The following is a 16,280-nucleotide window of genomic DNA, read 5'->3' on the forward strand; positions in this document are numbered from 1 at the left end:
TGGCTGAAGTAGTAGATGATGAGATATGATTTTGTATGTGCATATTGTGTGTGTGACATTTTATAATATCCCCAAGTCTTCAAGTAAGCTTTATCTAGAATTACTTCCCTCAGATACACCATAGAAAAATAAATTTCGACATCTATCTTTGGTGTAAACATAACAGGAATTGATCGGTTAACCTTGCTCTCTATCATACTGGGCAGAACGTGATAAAGGATTGAGACAACAAACGAACTAGAGAAGTCAATGCCAATGTCTATTGCCAATGTCTGCGTATTAGGAAGATGTCAAAGTAGAAGAAATGCAATGGCTCTTGGGAATGCATTGGTGATGGTGACCTTGTACGCTGGTTAGAGCACTTAGTAAAATAGTCAAGATATGTAAACAATCTAAATGTCTCATAATAAACAAGTAGATCATGAAGTTGTGATACATATGCACAAGACCATACGATACAAGCATCAGAAATAATGAGTTTACGCAGTTTGTTGCAATTTGGCTAAAGGGTATCATAGTAAGTGAAATAAATTAGAGGGAGAAGGATTAGATGTCATCAATCATTTGTGAAACAAAGAATTTACATGTAGAAAGAACCAAACCAGAGAATAGACAATATCAATCATTACAAATCTTTGATGATGGATTATAGAATGAAGAACACCAGGTGAGAAGGAAACTTCGTGGGAGGAATAATACAGTGAACTGTAAGTAACAGAAGGGATTAGTGGAGGGCCCAGTACTTTGATCCTAGAACTATGTATATCTGACAGTATTCATGTTAAAAGAATTGTAAACAGATTACCTGAATTGTAGCAATTATAATTTTAAACATAAATACATAAATTCACAAACTAAAATGAATTAAAGACCTACTTGATGAGACCTGAGTTGTTTTAGGCTAAATTAATGTGAGAATACTGACTTTACTTTTTATAGTTTAGGATAGATCAGCCATCAGGCAGAAATTCAAATATAAGCAAAGATGCCAAAAATACTTGCCATAGCAGAGAATTTAGGAACTTTTCTGTCTCTTCACACTAGACTCATTAATCTAACTATTCATTCATTGTTATGTTCATTGAAAAATAATTGACAATTAATTGACAATCCTAATAGTCCTACACCCTAAAATGTATTGAAGACTGAAAATACTAAGGGAAGCAAAATTGACTTGACTCTGCATTTGTATTGCCTGCAGGAAATAAGAAAGATGGGCATTAACATTACGAATGAGTATTGGGGCAGAGATGGTGGATGTGATCAAGCAAGTATTGAGTACAACCCCAGATAGCACCTTATAAAAATAAACGACACTGGAAATACTGTAAATGATTGCATTGTTTATTAAATCTGTTTTAAAACACCAGAAACCCCCAAAATAAAATGAGCAATATTGTCATCTCATCTGGAAAATTCATTCCTGCAACATTTTTGGATTCAGAGTACCAGTTAAGGCATGTGTGTATGGGGTATGCATGTGTGTTTCACTCTCAGCCTGATAATCATGTTGCTTAAAGAAATGCTACTTACTGCAAAAAAATGTAAAGGAAAGAATAATGCCCACAAACTTCTGTAATTTTTATTTATTTTGGATCTTCCACTGTTAAATGTGTAAGCAAGTGAATCAGCTCTCTGCATCCTGAATTTTATTCTCATCTAAGAGAAAGCAATGGAGCCATTCCTCACAAGTAATTTGTTTTCATGGCCTGTTGAGCCATAAAGCAGTTCCCTAAAGCTACTTCATCTTTAAGGTGTACATGCTACAATGCCTTGGGTTTAAGTATGGACATTAGATTTTATGGTAAGGTACTGCATGAATCCAAAACATCAATTTATATATCCATGCAACTAGAGGCCTTGAGGAATGCCTAGATTTTACAACCTAATTAATAATTATGGGGTAAATAAAATTGTTCCCCCGAAGAACACTTCTTTCTCTTAAAAATTCGTTCTGGATCCATAGAGATAGCTCAAAGTGCTGGAGCAAGACTGATATATACAGAGCTCCCAGTTTGATCCTGGAATCTCATGTTCAGGATTCCCGATACTTCTAGGAAACTCCTAAAGGGTTCTAATTTTTTTTAATACAGTTAAGTGGGTTATATTATATCTGAACTATAGCTCTGTGAGGAAATTAGGGAACTTTACTGGGATAATATATAAATACATGCACATTCAAGGACAAGTTTTCTTCCTAGTAAAATACTTAGGACACAATATATTATGTCCCCATTTCTGTTATATAATAGATAATGGTATCAGGCTAATTTCACTTTTATGATGTCACCAAGAGTCTAAAGTCTGTAGCTACGTTGAGTCAAGGAAGATAGTCCTTATTCCATAGTTTTGACTTTTGTTCCATATACATGGACTTTATGAACATCACCTGGATCAATACTGATTTATTTATGCCTATATTATCAACTGCATAAGTCACAACGAATTCCGTGGATAATTTCTAGATGACTGTTTAAAATGAAGTAAATTGTTTGCTATAATATTTTGCTCCACTGTTGCTTCTGATTAAATATCATAAAATAAATTATTAGGTGAGGATAAGCAAATACATAAAATTAAAAATAGCTTTATATATTGATAAACAAAAGTTCCTTTTATTTACCTTTTATCTTTGCTTTTTTTTATTTCATTCATTCTTCTAAGAATACATAAATGCAAACTTACAAGTTACAAGATACATCCCAATAACATATAATTTAATTATACAGTAAAAGTGAACATTAGTCTTTTATAATCAATGGATTACCATAAAGTGTTTTATAATAAATGGATTACAATAATTACAGAATCATATCTGATTATTGTCAATAAAGCAAGGGAAAATGACAGATCTTTTTTGAAAAGTAGCAATGAAAAGATAATAAAATTTCTGTAGTATTTTCATCAACCTTTAATTAAGTAAATAGATTAGTGGAGAGTTTTATTTATTTATTTATTTATTTATTTTTCTTTGGAGGGGCCCTTATACCTAGTGACTCTCAAGGATTACTCTGGCCTTTGCCCTTAGGATCACGCCTGGTGGTGTGAAGGAAATCATATGAGATGCAGGGGATCAAATCTGCATTGGTCCCATGCAAAGCAACTACCCTACCCAGTCTACTATCTCTTCAGCCTTGATTTGAGAGTTTCTTTTCTTTTCTTTTCTTTTTTCTTTTTGGGTCACACCCGGTGATGCACAAGGGTTACTCCTGGCTCATGCATTCAGGAATTACCCCTGGTGGTGCCCGGGGGATGCTGGGAATTGAACCTGGGTCGGCCATGTGCAAGGCAAATGCCCTACCCGGTATGCTATCATTCCAGCCCCGAGAGTTTCTTATTTTTTAAAAAAATATAAAACTAGTTTCAGTTAGACTGTCATGCAAATAATATCATTAATTTCCAAAACTAATACCAAAAAAAAAAGAACAAGCAATCTAAGTTGTTTATTTGTAAACATAATATTGCATTTATTTAAATTTTGGAAAGGAAGAGTCAAACTCTCATTACTCCTGAATTTTCTCATTTCTCTGCTACCATCGCCAGTTGCTGCTAGAGATGCTTATTAATCTCTTAAGAGCCACTTTTCTCTAGATGTTGTCCTTCATTCGAATTAGACCCCAGAGAGGAAAGTCCTTCGAACTCCAGTTCGCCTTAAATCTTCCATCTGAAATAGTTTTTCACCATCCATTTATTCTTATTTTCACTTTTCATCAAGTCACCATGACTTCCTAAGGTGTTCATCAGAGTTTCAGAAATCCAATGTTTCAGTACCATCCCCCAAGCTCCAGAGTCAACTTCCTTCCACCAGTGTCCCTAGATTCCCTTCCAATCTCACTGGCCTCCTTGATAGGCACATTTTTTAAAAAAAATTTTTATTAGTGAGACATCATGAGGTACAGTTGTAGACTTACAAATTTTTGTGCTTGGATTTCAATTATACAATGGTCAAATCCCTCCACCAGTGCCCATTTCCCACCACCACAAATCCCAGTATCCCTCCCACCCCCCATCCTCCCCATCCCACCATGCCTCTGTGTCAGGGCATTCCCTTTTGCTCTCTCTCTCTCTCTCTCCTATTGGGTGTTGTGGTTTACAAAAGAGGCATTGAGTGGCAATCGTGTTTGGTCTATAGTCTACTTTCAGCATGCTTCTCCCATCCTCGGAGGATCCTCCCAACACCTTTTATTTGGTGCTCCCTTCTCTATCTGAGCTCCCTTTCCCCCTAGATGTGTGGCTGGCCTCCAAGCCATGGAGTAAAATTCCTGGTACTAATCTCGGCCATTCTTGGGTGATTGCATTCATCTGGGGAACATAAAGTAACAAGATAGGCACATTTTTGTAAGTTTGCTTGCTATAGTTTAGGTCTCATGCTTTCAGTTTCACCAGCCATTTCATGTTCCTTATCCACTTTAAGCTTATTAATGTATATAGTGCTAGCTATTATCTTGGCAAATGTATATTATTAATTGTTCCTTTTTTCTATAACATGTTAGTATATACTAAATTATATATCTACTACACTTGGCATGCTGAAGTCTCAGTTTCTAGTTCTTCAGAATATGGTGATAGTTGGAGACACTTACACAATTTTTTTAAAAAATGTGGTTCAAGTGAATTTAACAAACTTTTCGGCAGAGCCTGGCAAGCTACCCGTGACGTATTCAATATGCCAAACACAGTAACAACAAGTCTCACAACGGAGACGTTACTGGGCCCGTTCGAGCAAATCGATGAACAACGGGAGGACCGTGATCTTTGCAGATTGGCATCCCAAACTTAAATATTAGGTCATTTCTCCACCCATCACACTGCTCTATCACATGCTTTATAAAGTGAATCATATCATTTAAAGCTTATCTCATTCAGATCTTTTACAAGAATAATGAAGCATGATGTAATTCAACGTTGGCCCATGTGATCATATGCCAAGTGCCACTGCACCATTATGAGCATGGAAGGGAAGGAATGACAGCAGTGGTTTGAGTCAGAAAGGCAAAGGGTCTCTGGCCACCCCTTTATGCCAGCTTCAAATAGTAGCAAATACTTACATTGGGTGTAAACATAGGAGTTAGTATAAGGCCAAACATAATTGTATCCAGTGGTATAGGTAAAGGTAAAGGTAAAGGCCCTCCCGTTGATCGTCGATTTGCTCGAGCGGGCCCAGTAACATCTCCATTGGAGACTTTGTTGTTACTGTGTCTGGCATATGGAATACTCTTGGTAGCTTGCCGGGCTCTCCGAGAGGGGCGGAGGAATCGAACTTGGGTCGGCAATGTTGGCCGCGTGTAAGGCGAACGCCCTATCCGCTGTGTTATCGCTCCTGCTACAGTGGTCTAGGAAATAAAGTATTTAAGAGGTTTCAGGGAAACGGCTTGGATTTACCTTCAGCACCAGAGTGTTACGGGGCCTCCTCCAGCATACTAGGGGACTATTCCAGTCTGTGTGCTCAGGAGTGACCCCTGATTGTAGTTGAGGAACATATGTGGTGAGGGGCCTTCCAAACCTAGTGTGACTGCACGCATAGCCCAACAAGAGGTTATTTCATGTTGTGCCAGATTTAGAGAAGAGGAAAAAGGGATAGGAGTAGAAATTTCTTCAAATTGCATTTTTATACTTTGGAAATACGTTTTCTGAAATGTTTCCACATTGAGAATTTAACTTTCAAAGAGTATTACCAATAGCTTTTAATAGTTATTCTATAACTGTATTAGTTTGATTGTTTACCACAGTAGAATACCACAGTCTGGCTTAAGTCTGGCTTAAATGATAGGAATTTATTTTCTCTCGGTTTCTGAAGTTGGAAGTTTAACATAAACGGATCATCAAGTTTGGTTTCTTATGAGACTTCTTTCCTTTACTTGCAGGTGGTCCCCTTATTATGTCTGCACTTGGTTTTTATATTCTATGCAAACTTATTACTGGTATCATTTTCTTCTATGGTTGCAAGTCAGGTTAGATTAGTATTCACTCCTAGTGGCTTAGTTAGGCACGAGATTCTGTAAGGAGCTGGTAGGGCTTTGGCTTCATGGATAGACCATACATTGGTGTCAGGTCAAGTTGAATTCCAGGGCGTTTCTTCAGTTTGAGCTTTTGCAGAACTGCGGTGATGAAGATAAATAATTCATTTCTAGCAACATCCTCTCCAAGACACTTCCGGATTCCCATTCCAAATATCAAAACTTTATCAACGAGGTTTTTATTCAGTTGTTCGTCATCGTTTAGAAATCTTTCAGGTTTAAATAAATCGGGATTGTCCCAAACTGTTCTGTATAAAATAGTCAAGAATAAAAGTTTAAGAAGAAAGCATTTCATCACTTTTGCTAAAATGGTAACATTCACCTTTACCCTAATTTTGCTTTGCATGTAATGTATTAGATTTTGGAACAACCTCTGTAAATTTATATAAAATGTACTATACACAGCAAGTATGTAACATACACATTGAATATGTTATTTAATGTGTGTCATATAATATGTACATTACCTGTATGATACATGATGTATATTATTAATAATAATAAAGATACATAGAAACTTTATACACTTTTTTAGTTTTTCTGTTAATATATTCATTTTAGTTACCATAAAGATTTAACAAAGTTATAATTAATATTAAAATGAAACTTAATTAATTCATTAATAAGTTAGTATTTATTTTAAGATTTTAATTATTTAAAAATAGAGTTCCACAAAAGCATCATAAGAACATCCTAACATTTTCATATAAACAAAATCAATAACCATGTTTTTTCTTCTTCTTCAAGAAAAATGAGTGGGAATAGGAAGTGTATCTGAGTCATACCCCTCAAAAATTTTAGGAAACAGTTCTCCCGTAACAGCATATAGTAGAGTCCAATCCCAGAAAGAATCTCTGGGGATGGACACTGTGGGATGGATGCCCACAGTTTCCAGAATGCTGTATATCTGATTTTCAGTTCATCTACCACCTTTTGGTGATTTCACTCTCATACTTTGTCTAAGATAACTAAACCTAGCATTCCTTAGACATACGCAGCTATAAATCAGGGCTCCATTTGACTTGAAAAGAACTGTATTATTTTGGGTATTGTTATCCTTTTCCTAGAAAAAAAGTTTTCCTCTATACCAGAGATCACAGAGTTCTACAATAAGTTTTGCTTTGCTTTGAGTCTTTTAAAAATAGTTCATTGTTTCTAATGTTTAAAAAACAAAAGAGTCCAAATGAATATCTGCATTTACAAGTTCTATTTTATAAGAGAAAGAACTAAAATCATTGTGCCAGTTTCTAGACTGTAAACAGTTTACAAGGTTGAACTAGATACAGCTCCATTATTCTCTTCATTATTCAACAGGGGCAATTCCTGTATTTTTGGATAATTCCCACTGCTTAATTGGTACTGAAGTTCGTTTAGTTTGCAGGTCATATCCAGCAGTTCTTAAGTCTTACTCCAGGCTTGAAGTGCAGGGATCACTCCTAGTAGGGCTCTGAAGACCATAAAGAGTGCCCTGGATTGAACCCTGGTTAGCCGTCCTCAAGGCAAGCACCCTGCCCAGTGTACTATCTCTCTTGCTCCATAGTGACATATTCTTAGAATACTGGGATATACTTGGTATTACATGAACTAAAAACAAGTGCTATAAATCCATGCTGATGAATTCATTTTCTTAATATTTTATAATGCTTCATTTTGTGATCAAAAAGATAAAACTCACATGGGTTTAACCTCCAGCACCCCATATGTTCCCCTGAGCCCACCAGGACTGACCCCTTAGGAGAGAACTAGGACTAAGCCCTGAGCAACAAAAGTACTTAGTTTTATGTAATTGGGCCACAGGTATAGAGACCAATTTTTCTGAGAACAAGTTTTGCAATGGGACTGCCCATGCAGTATAAACTAACATTTTGTACAATCTATAGGATGGCAAAAGTCTTGTTGGGCATAGAACATAAACATTTTGCTCCCTAAAATGAGGCATGAATAGTTCTGATGAGATCTTGCGTGCAAATGGGAAACCCGCACAGCATACTCTGCATACATAAGGGTGCAGACTCGCTCAGTTTACTGGAGACATCAAACTGTGACTGTATGGGATATCTTATTTCCATGGAATGTGATTTACACTGTAAGAAGTGAGTCCTATTTATGCTACCCGTTGAACTGGTGATCTTAGATAATTCTTTTATCTGGTTGAAAACTATGAAATTAGAATCTGTGATTGGAATCATGACAGCCATAGCACCACTTCTTAAGGTTATTTCTGAGATTAAGGGAGAATCAGATATTTCAAGATTTTGTATTCAACGTATTAGAGGTCAATAACTATGAGCTATAGTTGCCATCATTCCCTCATCAATTATCTTTCTTACTTTACACTGAATGAGACAACTTCATGTTAGCCTGTCCAATTCTAAAAGGGTGATCTTCTTTAATACAGTAGTCCCAGGAACTGATCTAGCTATTGGGTAGAAGAAAATAAAAAGAAAAAAATAAATAACAATAGCTTCTATTTCATAGGAGATTTTCAGGTTTCATTTCATAATATCATTGACTAGATCATCAGAGAGTGAACCTTTGAAATTATCAGCTTTACATGTACACTGATGATTCCACTTCTGAAACTAGGTTAACAATGAAAAAATTTATATCAGGATATTCTTCCACGGCTCCGGTCCTCCTGGGAGAGGGGAGTTTGGTTTGGAGCATGGGGGAAGGGGAAATGTCATTTATTTTGAATTTGGGGCCACACCATGAGATGTTCAGGGATTGCTTGCTCCTGGCTCTGCATTCAGGGATCAGTCCTGGCTGTGCATGGGGGACCCTATAAGGCTGCTGGGGGTCAAACCCTGGGCCATCTGCATGCAAAGCGAGAGCCCTCCTCATAGTGCTATCACTCTGGTCCCAACGTCTCTATCTCTCTTCTCTCTCTCTCTCTCTCTCTCTCTCTCTCTCTCTCTCTCTCTCTCTTTGCTTTTTGGGTCAGTGGTCCCACCTAGCCAGCCAGGAGTGATAGCACAGCAGCAGGGCATTTGCCTTGCGTGCAGCAGGCCGACCGAGCCGGGTTCGATCCTCCACCTCTCTCGGAGAGCCCAGCAAGCTACTGAGAGTATCTCTCCCGCACGGCAAAGCCTGGTAAGCTACCTGTGATGTATTCGATATGCCAAATACAGTAACAACAAGTCTCACAGTGGAGACGTTACTGGGCCCACTCGGACAAATCCATGAACAACGGGAGGACAGTGCTACAGTGCTATTCTTCCACTTATAAGTGAAAAGATATGATTGAATATATTTCAACTTCTTTCAAGAAAAACAGAATTAAGTTTGGTTAAGAAGAATACAGACTTGGGGACTGGAGATATGAGCAGTGGCAGGGGACTTGCCTTGCATTCAGTCAACCCTGATTTTATCCCTGGCATCCCATGTGCCCTACCCCCAAAGTCTACTAGAACTGATGCCTTAGTACAGTCAGGAGTAAACCCTGAATATTGTCCTGTGTGGCCCAAAACAAAGTAAGAAGAATGTAGTCATTCTCAGATTAATAAATAATAAATAAGCTACTAAGAAATATTTATCCAAGGAATAATTTTGGCAACTTACTCATCATGATTTACTTGATACATATTGATAAAGATGCAAGTTTTCTTGGGAATGAAATATCCACTCAGAGTAGTGTCTACTGTAGTACTAGGAAGCAAATTACAACATTAAAGTGTGTCCTCAAAAATTTATCCCAAAACTGTTTCCCACAAATCCCAAACATTTTTTAAACATCTTTTAAAACTACAGTTAGGCATACATAGCATCTTTATAAATCTTCATTTTGTTACCAATTAAAACAGCTTTCATCTACTACTAAACTAGTAATTTACTATTTTGTTACATTAATTAATTGTTAAATAAAGGTTGAATACTTAGCATTTAATATACTCAAGACATTATTGAATTTAAATCTCATCAGAAAACTGTCACATTATTTCTATGACAGAATGAGCCTGAAAAAATATCAAGACACTATTAAGGAAGAGAACAGTGCAGTCTCCTGCCCCAGCGCCTGGCTGTCCTTGCCAGGGCTCCTTGGAGAGGAGAGGGTTGAGCTTTCCTCCCTGCCCCAACCAGGGTTCCGGCAGCCCAAGACCTCCAGGACCAGCCATCACCATGCTGAGACCACTCCCCACACACATGAAGGTACTGGGAGAGGGACAAAGCCACGCGGGTTCCGGGGCCGAGATCTCCAAGCCTACTCGAATTGGGGCCGAGCATCCTCCACCCAGATCCTCCAAATTCCAGTAGGCGGGGTTCACACCCACCACCTGGCCCCCTGGCACCGTGTAATCCCATCAACGGCCAAGACTCAGAGACTATAAAAACCAGCTCCCGGAACCCAGAACGGCAAATGCGGCCGCGCGACATCTTATTATGACATCTTATTATCTCATTCCTACTTTGGACAAACTGAATGTAGCCTGCCCACACGGCAGAGTCTGGCAAACTCCCCGTGGTGTACCAAATATGCCAAATACCAGTAACAATGATGGGTCTCATTCTCCTAAAGAGCCTTGAATATAATCTCAGGGCTAGGATGAAGGAGACATTACTGGGGCCTGCTCTAGGCAATCAACGAATAACAGGATGATTTGTGATTTGTGATTTGTGATTAAGGAAATTATAAGATAGTTTCTTTGTACTCAATATGTTTTTAAACTTTATTAACTCATAAGAAAAGGAAAACATAATATCTTTCAGTCCTGGGTAAAAGGAACAACATCATTGAAAACAAAATCTGAAATCTGGGCACTGCTAACAATGGAATGTAGGCAAATCTCTTATCTACTGTGTGGCATTTAGTTGATATGTTTGTTGACTAAAGTTATTTGGGCTCTCTAAATTGCATCTTAAGGGTTGTGAAAAGAAAATACATTTTTTAAATTGCTACTAGGACAAACATTCTCTTCTTTAGCCTCATATCTTGCATTGCTGAAGGCACCTGTGAGCCACCGAACCATCTTCCAATCTCTCCTGCACTTTGTCTTGCAACTGAGAGTAAATTTTGGAAAAAAAAACACAAACATTGTTTATTGAGTGCCTCACAAACTCAACAAAGAGGAAGGACATGTAGGAAAGAACCTATTTGTGGGGAAGGCTGACATCTTTCTATGGTCAGCCACTGTCGTCCATATACTCGTGTTCATATACTCTCTCACGGATTCACTTGCTAAAATCCTTTTCTAAATAAAAAAAATTGAATGCCCCTATCTTATAGAACACTGACACAAAATTTGGCTTTACTGATATCAAAATCTAAAAGTGACAATATTAATAAAGGATTCAACAGATAAATATAATAATTACAATTCTCTACATCCATTCCTGAAAATTGATATATGGAAGTATTTATATAAAAATTGTTATTTTTTAAATCATTGGACACTTTGTAAGTGGATTGTGAAGATGCGCATTAAATATTACACAGCTTTAAGGAATGATGAAATCATGCAATTTCTTGCAATGTGGTTGGAACTGGAAGAAAGTCGACAGTCTTGTTAACTGAAGTAAGTCAGAAGAAGGATAAATATAGGATGATCTCACTTATATATGGCATTTGGAACAACTAGATGAGGAAATGCAATGTTTTAAACATGGATGCCTAGATCACCCTTGAACCCAGAGTATAGGAAGGACAAGGAAGGAGAAGAAGAGAAACCGAATGGGGAAAAAGAGACAGACAGGAAGTAACGGGGTAGGGACAGGGGTCAAGAGGGTACTGGTGGGGCTGGAGCGATAGCACAGCGGAAGGTCATTTGCCTTGCACGCGGCTGACCTGGGTCGATTCCCAACATCCCATATGGTCCCCCGAGCACTGCCAGGAGTAATTCCTGAGTGCAGAGCCAGGAGTAACCTCTGTGCATCAGCGAGTTTGAAGCAAAAAGAAAAAAAAAAGAGGGTACTGGAACTTCAGTGGTATAAAGGAGTGGCACAGCTAAATATCCAAGCCATAGAGTCAACAATGGTGAAAACATAAGATCCAAATTTTAACAAAAAAACTTAAAATTGTGCTTGTCTAGGTGTCAGGTTGGAGGGAATTGTTTAGGAGGGAACCTGGGAACTCTGGTGGTGGTATTTGTGCTAGAACACAGTGTGTCTAAAATCCAACTAGGAGTAACTTTGACTTGGATAATTCTTTAAAAACTTGCATTTTCTATTGTTTAGTTTGGGGGCGACACCTGGTGGTACCAAGGCTTGCTCCTGACTGTGACCTGGGATAACTCCTGGGACTATATGCAGTGCTGGGGATAGAACCTAGGTTGACCACATGCAGGACAAGTATCTTAACTCTGCACTATATCTTCTAAGGAGAAAATATGCAACACATATTTATCAGAGTACAGTTTGTTCTCTCATGAGTGCGTAATATGTAAGAGCAAAACTTTTGCTGACTTTTCATAAAATTATCTAATAACCATTTTACTTTGCTAATTCATTCTAACCTGATTTCTTTTTGATTTTCTGTTGTTTTGAGTGGAAAGCAATCAACTTCAGGTGGGAAAAAATAGAATAGTCTTTCTTTCTTTCTTTCTTTCTTTCTTTCTTTCTTTCTTTCTTTCTTTCTTTTTTTTTGCTTTTTGGGTCACACCCGGCGATGCACAGGGGTTATTCCTGGCTCATGCACTCAGGAATGACTCCTGGCTGTGCTCAGGGAACCATACGGGATGCTGGGAACCAAACCCGGGTCAGTCATGTGCAAGGCAAACGCCCTACCCATTGTGCTATCACTCTAGCCCCCAGAATAGAATAGTCTTAAACAACACATCTAGCTACCTTTTATGTTGGGAACATTTTTTTGACTCCCTCTACTATAATTGGCCAAAACGTTTTTTTATTTTTCTTTTGAATACATTATTTTTTCATTTTCAATAATAAAACAAACCCTTATGTCCCAAGACATATTTCCCCCCGTCAATGCTGTTTCAAATTTGTTCTTGATTTGTTTGTTATTTTTTTTGAGGGAGGGGGGAAATGTTTGAAGTGTTTGGGCTTTATCCAACAGTTCTGAGGAGTTATTCCTGGTTCTGAGCTCAGAATTGACTCTTGGCAGTTCTCAGGGGCTGGGGGGCTGGGGTCCTGGGATCTGAACCACAGCTACACGTAGTACAATTGTCTACTTCCTCTGCTCTCTATCCGGCCTTTGATATTTGCTTTTAGAACCCTACACAATTGATTAATCTCATGCCATCTTAATAATATTGGTAAATGTGGCATGGCTTTCCTGCTACTGATTATTTAGTAAAGATATAGATCATATGCCTTTATGAAGCACTTTAAATCACCTTATAAAACTCATAGGTATGGAAGGATTATTTTAAAAAAAATATATGATCATGATTAAAACCAAAAAAAAATTAAAAATAGAAGTGATTCAAGAGAAAGATGATCAAAAGGGCAGAAGACATCATAAATAGATGCATCATATGTGAATACAGATAGAACAAACCGGAAAGGCATTGTCTCATCTTGACTTTCCTCAGTTAATTATTTAGACTTTTAAGAGCTCAGCTACATGCTACTCCACACCCTACATATTGCTGTATCAATTTTCAAATGAGTATGACAACTTCCTGTGTGAGAGACAGTTCCTTTTTTGTTTGTTTTTACTTTAAAGATTGAAAAAAAAGCTCAGAGAATTTAATTTTTATCTTAATTACATGAAATAAGAGCATTTTAAACTATCAGAACGCTTGTTCTCCATGTACATATTTTTAAAAGCTTATCTACTTAATCTATACTGACAATCATGGGTGATCTGCTATCTGGCATGAGGTTCAGTAAATTTGGAAATATCTATAAATAAACATTGCGTTTAATATATTTGTTGCAACACTGATATCTCTAACCAAGTGATAAGTAAACCTTAAGTTACTAAAAATAAAATCACATGAGCAAATATGGTTGCTGATAGGAAGAAGTTAAGTGAGTTTGAATGACATTCGGTAATTAAATATCAGGTGGATTATCTATTGTTTGGAATTTTTCTATTCTTCTCTTTCCTTCATTAGTACATAAAAATGAAAGTTAATGATACTGCTTAGTTCTAAAAAATATTTACACAATATGTCGTTTTTTTTCTGAAAGCATTTCATCAGAGGATTTTAAAATAAAATATTACTTTAAATGTTATTCTATAATATCAATGTATAGAAACCTTAAAGCACCTAATGTATTCTAATGTCTAAGATTCCTCTTTTCCAACCGCCAGCTGGTTGCTGTTTCAAAGAAGTGTCATAACTTACCAATGAGGAATAGTTAAAGGAATAAAGGAAGCATGTCTGAATACTTCAGTAATGAAGGCTTCTGTATAGGGTAAAAATTTCCTGTCTTCAAATCTGGGCAACCTCAGTCCAATTTTTGCACCTGAAATAAACTTTTTTAAATTTAATTTAAAAAATGGGCTGGAGCGATAGCACAGAGGGTAGGATATTTGCCTTGCATGCGGCTGACTGGGGTGACCCGGGTTCAATTCCTCCACCCCTCTCGGAGAGCCTGGCAAGCTACCAAGAGTATCTCGCCTGCACCGCAAAGCCTGGCAAGCTCCCCATGACATATCCAATATGCCAAAAAACAGTAACAGCAAGTCTCCCCCAATGGAGACATTACTGGGCCCATTCCAGCAAATCATGAACAAAGGGAGGACAGTGCTACAGACACTGCTACAATTCGAAAAATAATTATAAGAATAATTGTAAGAATTATATTTTCTGCTGAAAGCATGTTACCAATTTCTTCTTGAATTTTGACTTGGATTTCTGGATACTGTATCAAATAAAGGAAACTCCAATATAGACATGTTGATACTGTCTCAAATCCTAAAAAAATAAATGAGATAAAATATCATGTAAAAATTTAGAAAAATAGCTTATTTTATTTCATATTTGAATACTAAGAATTACGAATGGGTCCTAAATATGACCACACATGAATAAAATCACACTAAAATAGCAACACATTAAAATTTATTTGAAAATATAGGCATTACCTCTTATTTGTAAGGCTAGCCACTTAGAAGATTACAGATATCAACAAATGTTGGCAAAGTTGGTGAGAAACTGAAAGTCCTATGCATTCTTAGTGGGAATGTAATTTCGTTGAATCACCATGGAAAAAAGCATGAACATTTCTAACAGATTCAGTGTCTTTTATCATTTTCAATACATAAGATTTATAGCAAAATTTTATACTAAAAGAAATTACCCTAAAATGTAAGTTATACAAATGAAGCTGTTAACCATATTGTCTAGAGTACGGACTACAAAAATGGGGTATTTGGGATGTTTTAATCTATGTCTAGCCCCCCAAGGACACATAAAAGGTATAAATAATACATGAAAACCCATGTTGCGCATGTTGTAAAGCCCTGAACATTATCTCAAAAGCTAGGACTATCTGAATAAATAACGGGATTCATATTTTTAATCATTGTAAATTTGTTTTGTATTAAAGATTTAACCTACATATATTTTAGTAGATTACCTAAAAATTGACCTTATAATAATTTATGAGAGCCTGACTATAATCAAAGGAAAAATCATTTGTCTTCTTATGGACCAATTTGAGAAGTTAAACATGGAACTACAAATATTAACAAATGATCCTCTAATCCACTAAAATCTGTGGTTTAGAGTTCACCATTTTCATGTAATAAACTATTATATTATGCATTCCTAATGAGATTGTAGGCACATGTGGAAGTTTATATTTTACTAATTTATTATTCTTATTTTAAATCAATTACAAATTCTGTTATATAGGTTGGTTAGGTGAGAAAAGGATTTATATATTTTGTAATTCTTTTATTCAAATAATTTTTAAGTTTTATCTTTTAGTCATATTTTTTACTAGAATGTGAATCCTTATATAGTTTAAGGGTTCAATGATACACCAAGTCCACCCCAAATGTGTGAGATCATTAATGTTTATCCTCTTTTTGATTTACTTCAATTAGTATAGCAACTTCTAATTCCTTTCATACTGTAGACAAAGAGAACAAAAATAACTTTTTTTTAATGCGTGCATGTTTTTAAACATATCTTACTACTTTCAGTGCAGTTTTTTAAACTTCCTTTTGAAGAAAAAATTGGTATTTCTTAGATAACAGATTTAGTTAGTGGGAACGACTTTTCTTAACTTCTATTATCTGAAAAGCACATTATTGCTCCTTTGAATGTGGGTGATAACTTAGCTGAATGAAGCATCCTTTACTGGAAGTCTTTCAACTTAGTAGCTTGCAAATAGAATGTCATTCTCTTC

The 16,280-nt window shown here is 36.7% G+C and overlaps 1 protein-coding gene across 4 annotated transcripts in view; it reads right to left on the reverse strand.

The window, feature by feature from the left end:
• Positions 1–2,599: 2,599 nt before the first annotated feature.
• The window catches only part of LOC130028043 (cytochrome P450 1A1-like), a 59,917-nt gene continuing 46,236 nt past the window's right edge, over positions 2,600–16,280 (reverse strand). For all 4 annotated transcript variants that reach the window (XM_056118798.1, XM_056118795.1, XM_056118796.1 and 1 more), the window contains 4 exons: positions 14,750–14,839; positions 14,267–14,387; positions 9,579–9,665; positions 2,600–6,265 (listed from right to left, as the gene is read on the reverse strand). In XM_056118798.1, coding sequence (XP_055974773.1) covers positions 5,983–6,265; positions 9,579–9,665; positions 14,267–14,387; positions 14,750–14,839 — 581 coding nt within the window. In that variant the 3' untranslated portion in view covers positions 2,600–5,982. The remainder of the gene's footprint in view (positions 6,266–9,578; positions 9,666–14,266; positions 14,388–14,749; positions 14,840–16,280) is intronic.

The sequence above is a fragment of the Sorex fumeus genome, unplaced genomic scaffold (assembly GCF_029834395.1).
Source record: "Sorex fumeus unplaced genomic scaffold, SorFum_2.1 ptg000038l, whole genome shotgun sequence".
Lineage (NCBI taxonomy): Eukaryota > Metazoa > Chordata > Mammalia > Eulipotyphla > Soricidae > Sorex > Sorex fumeus.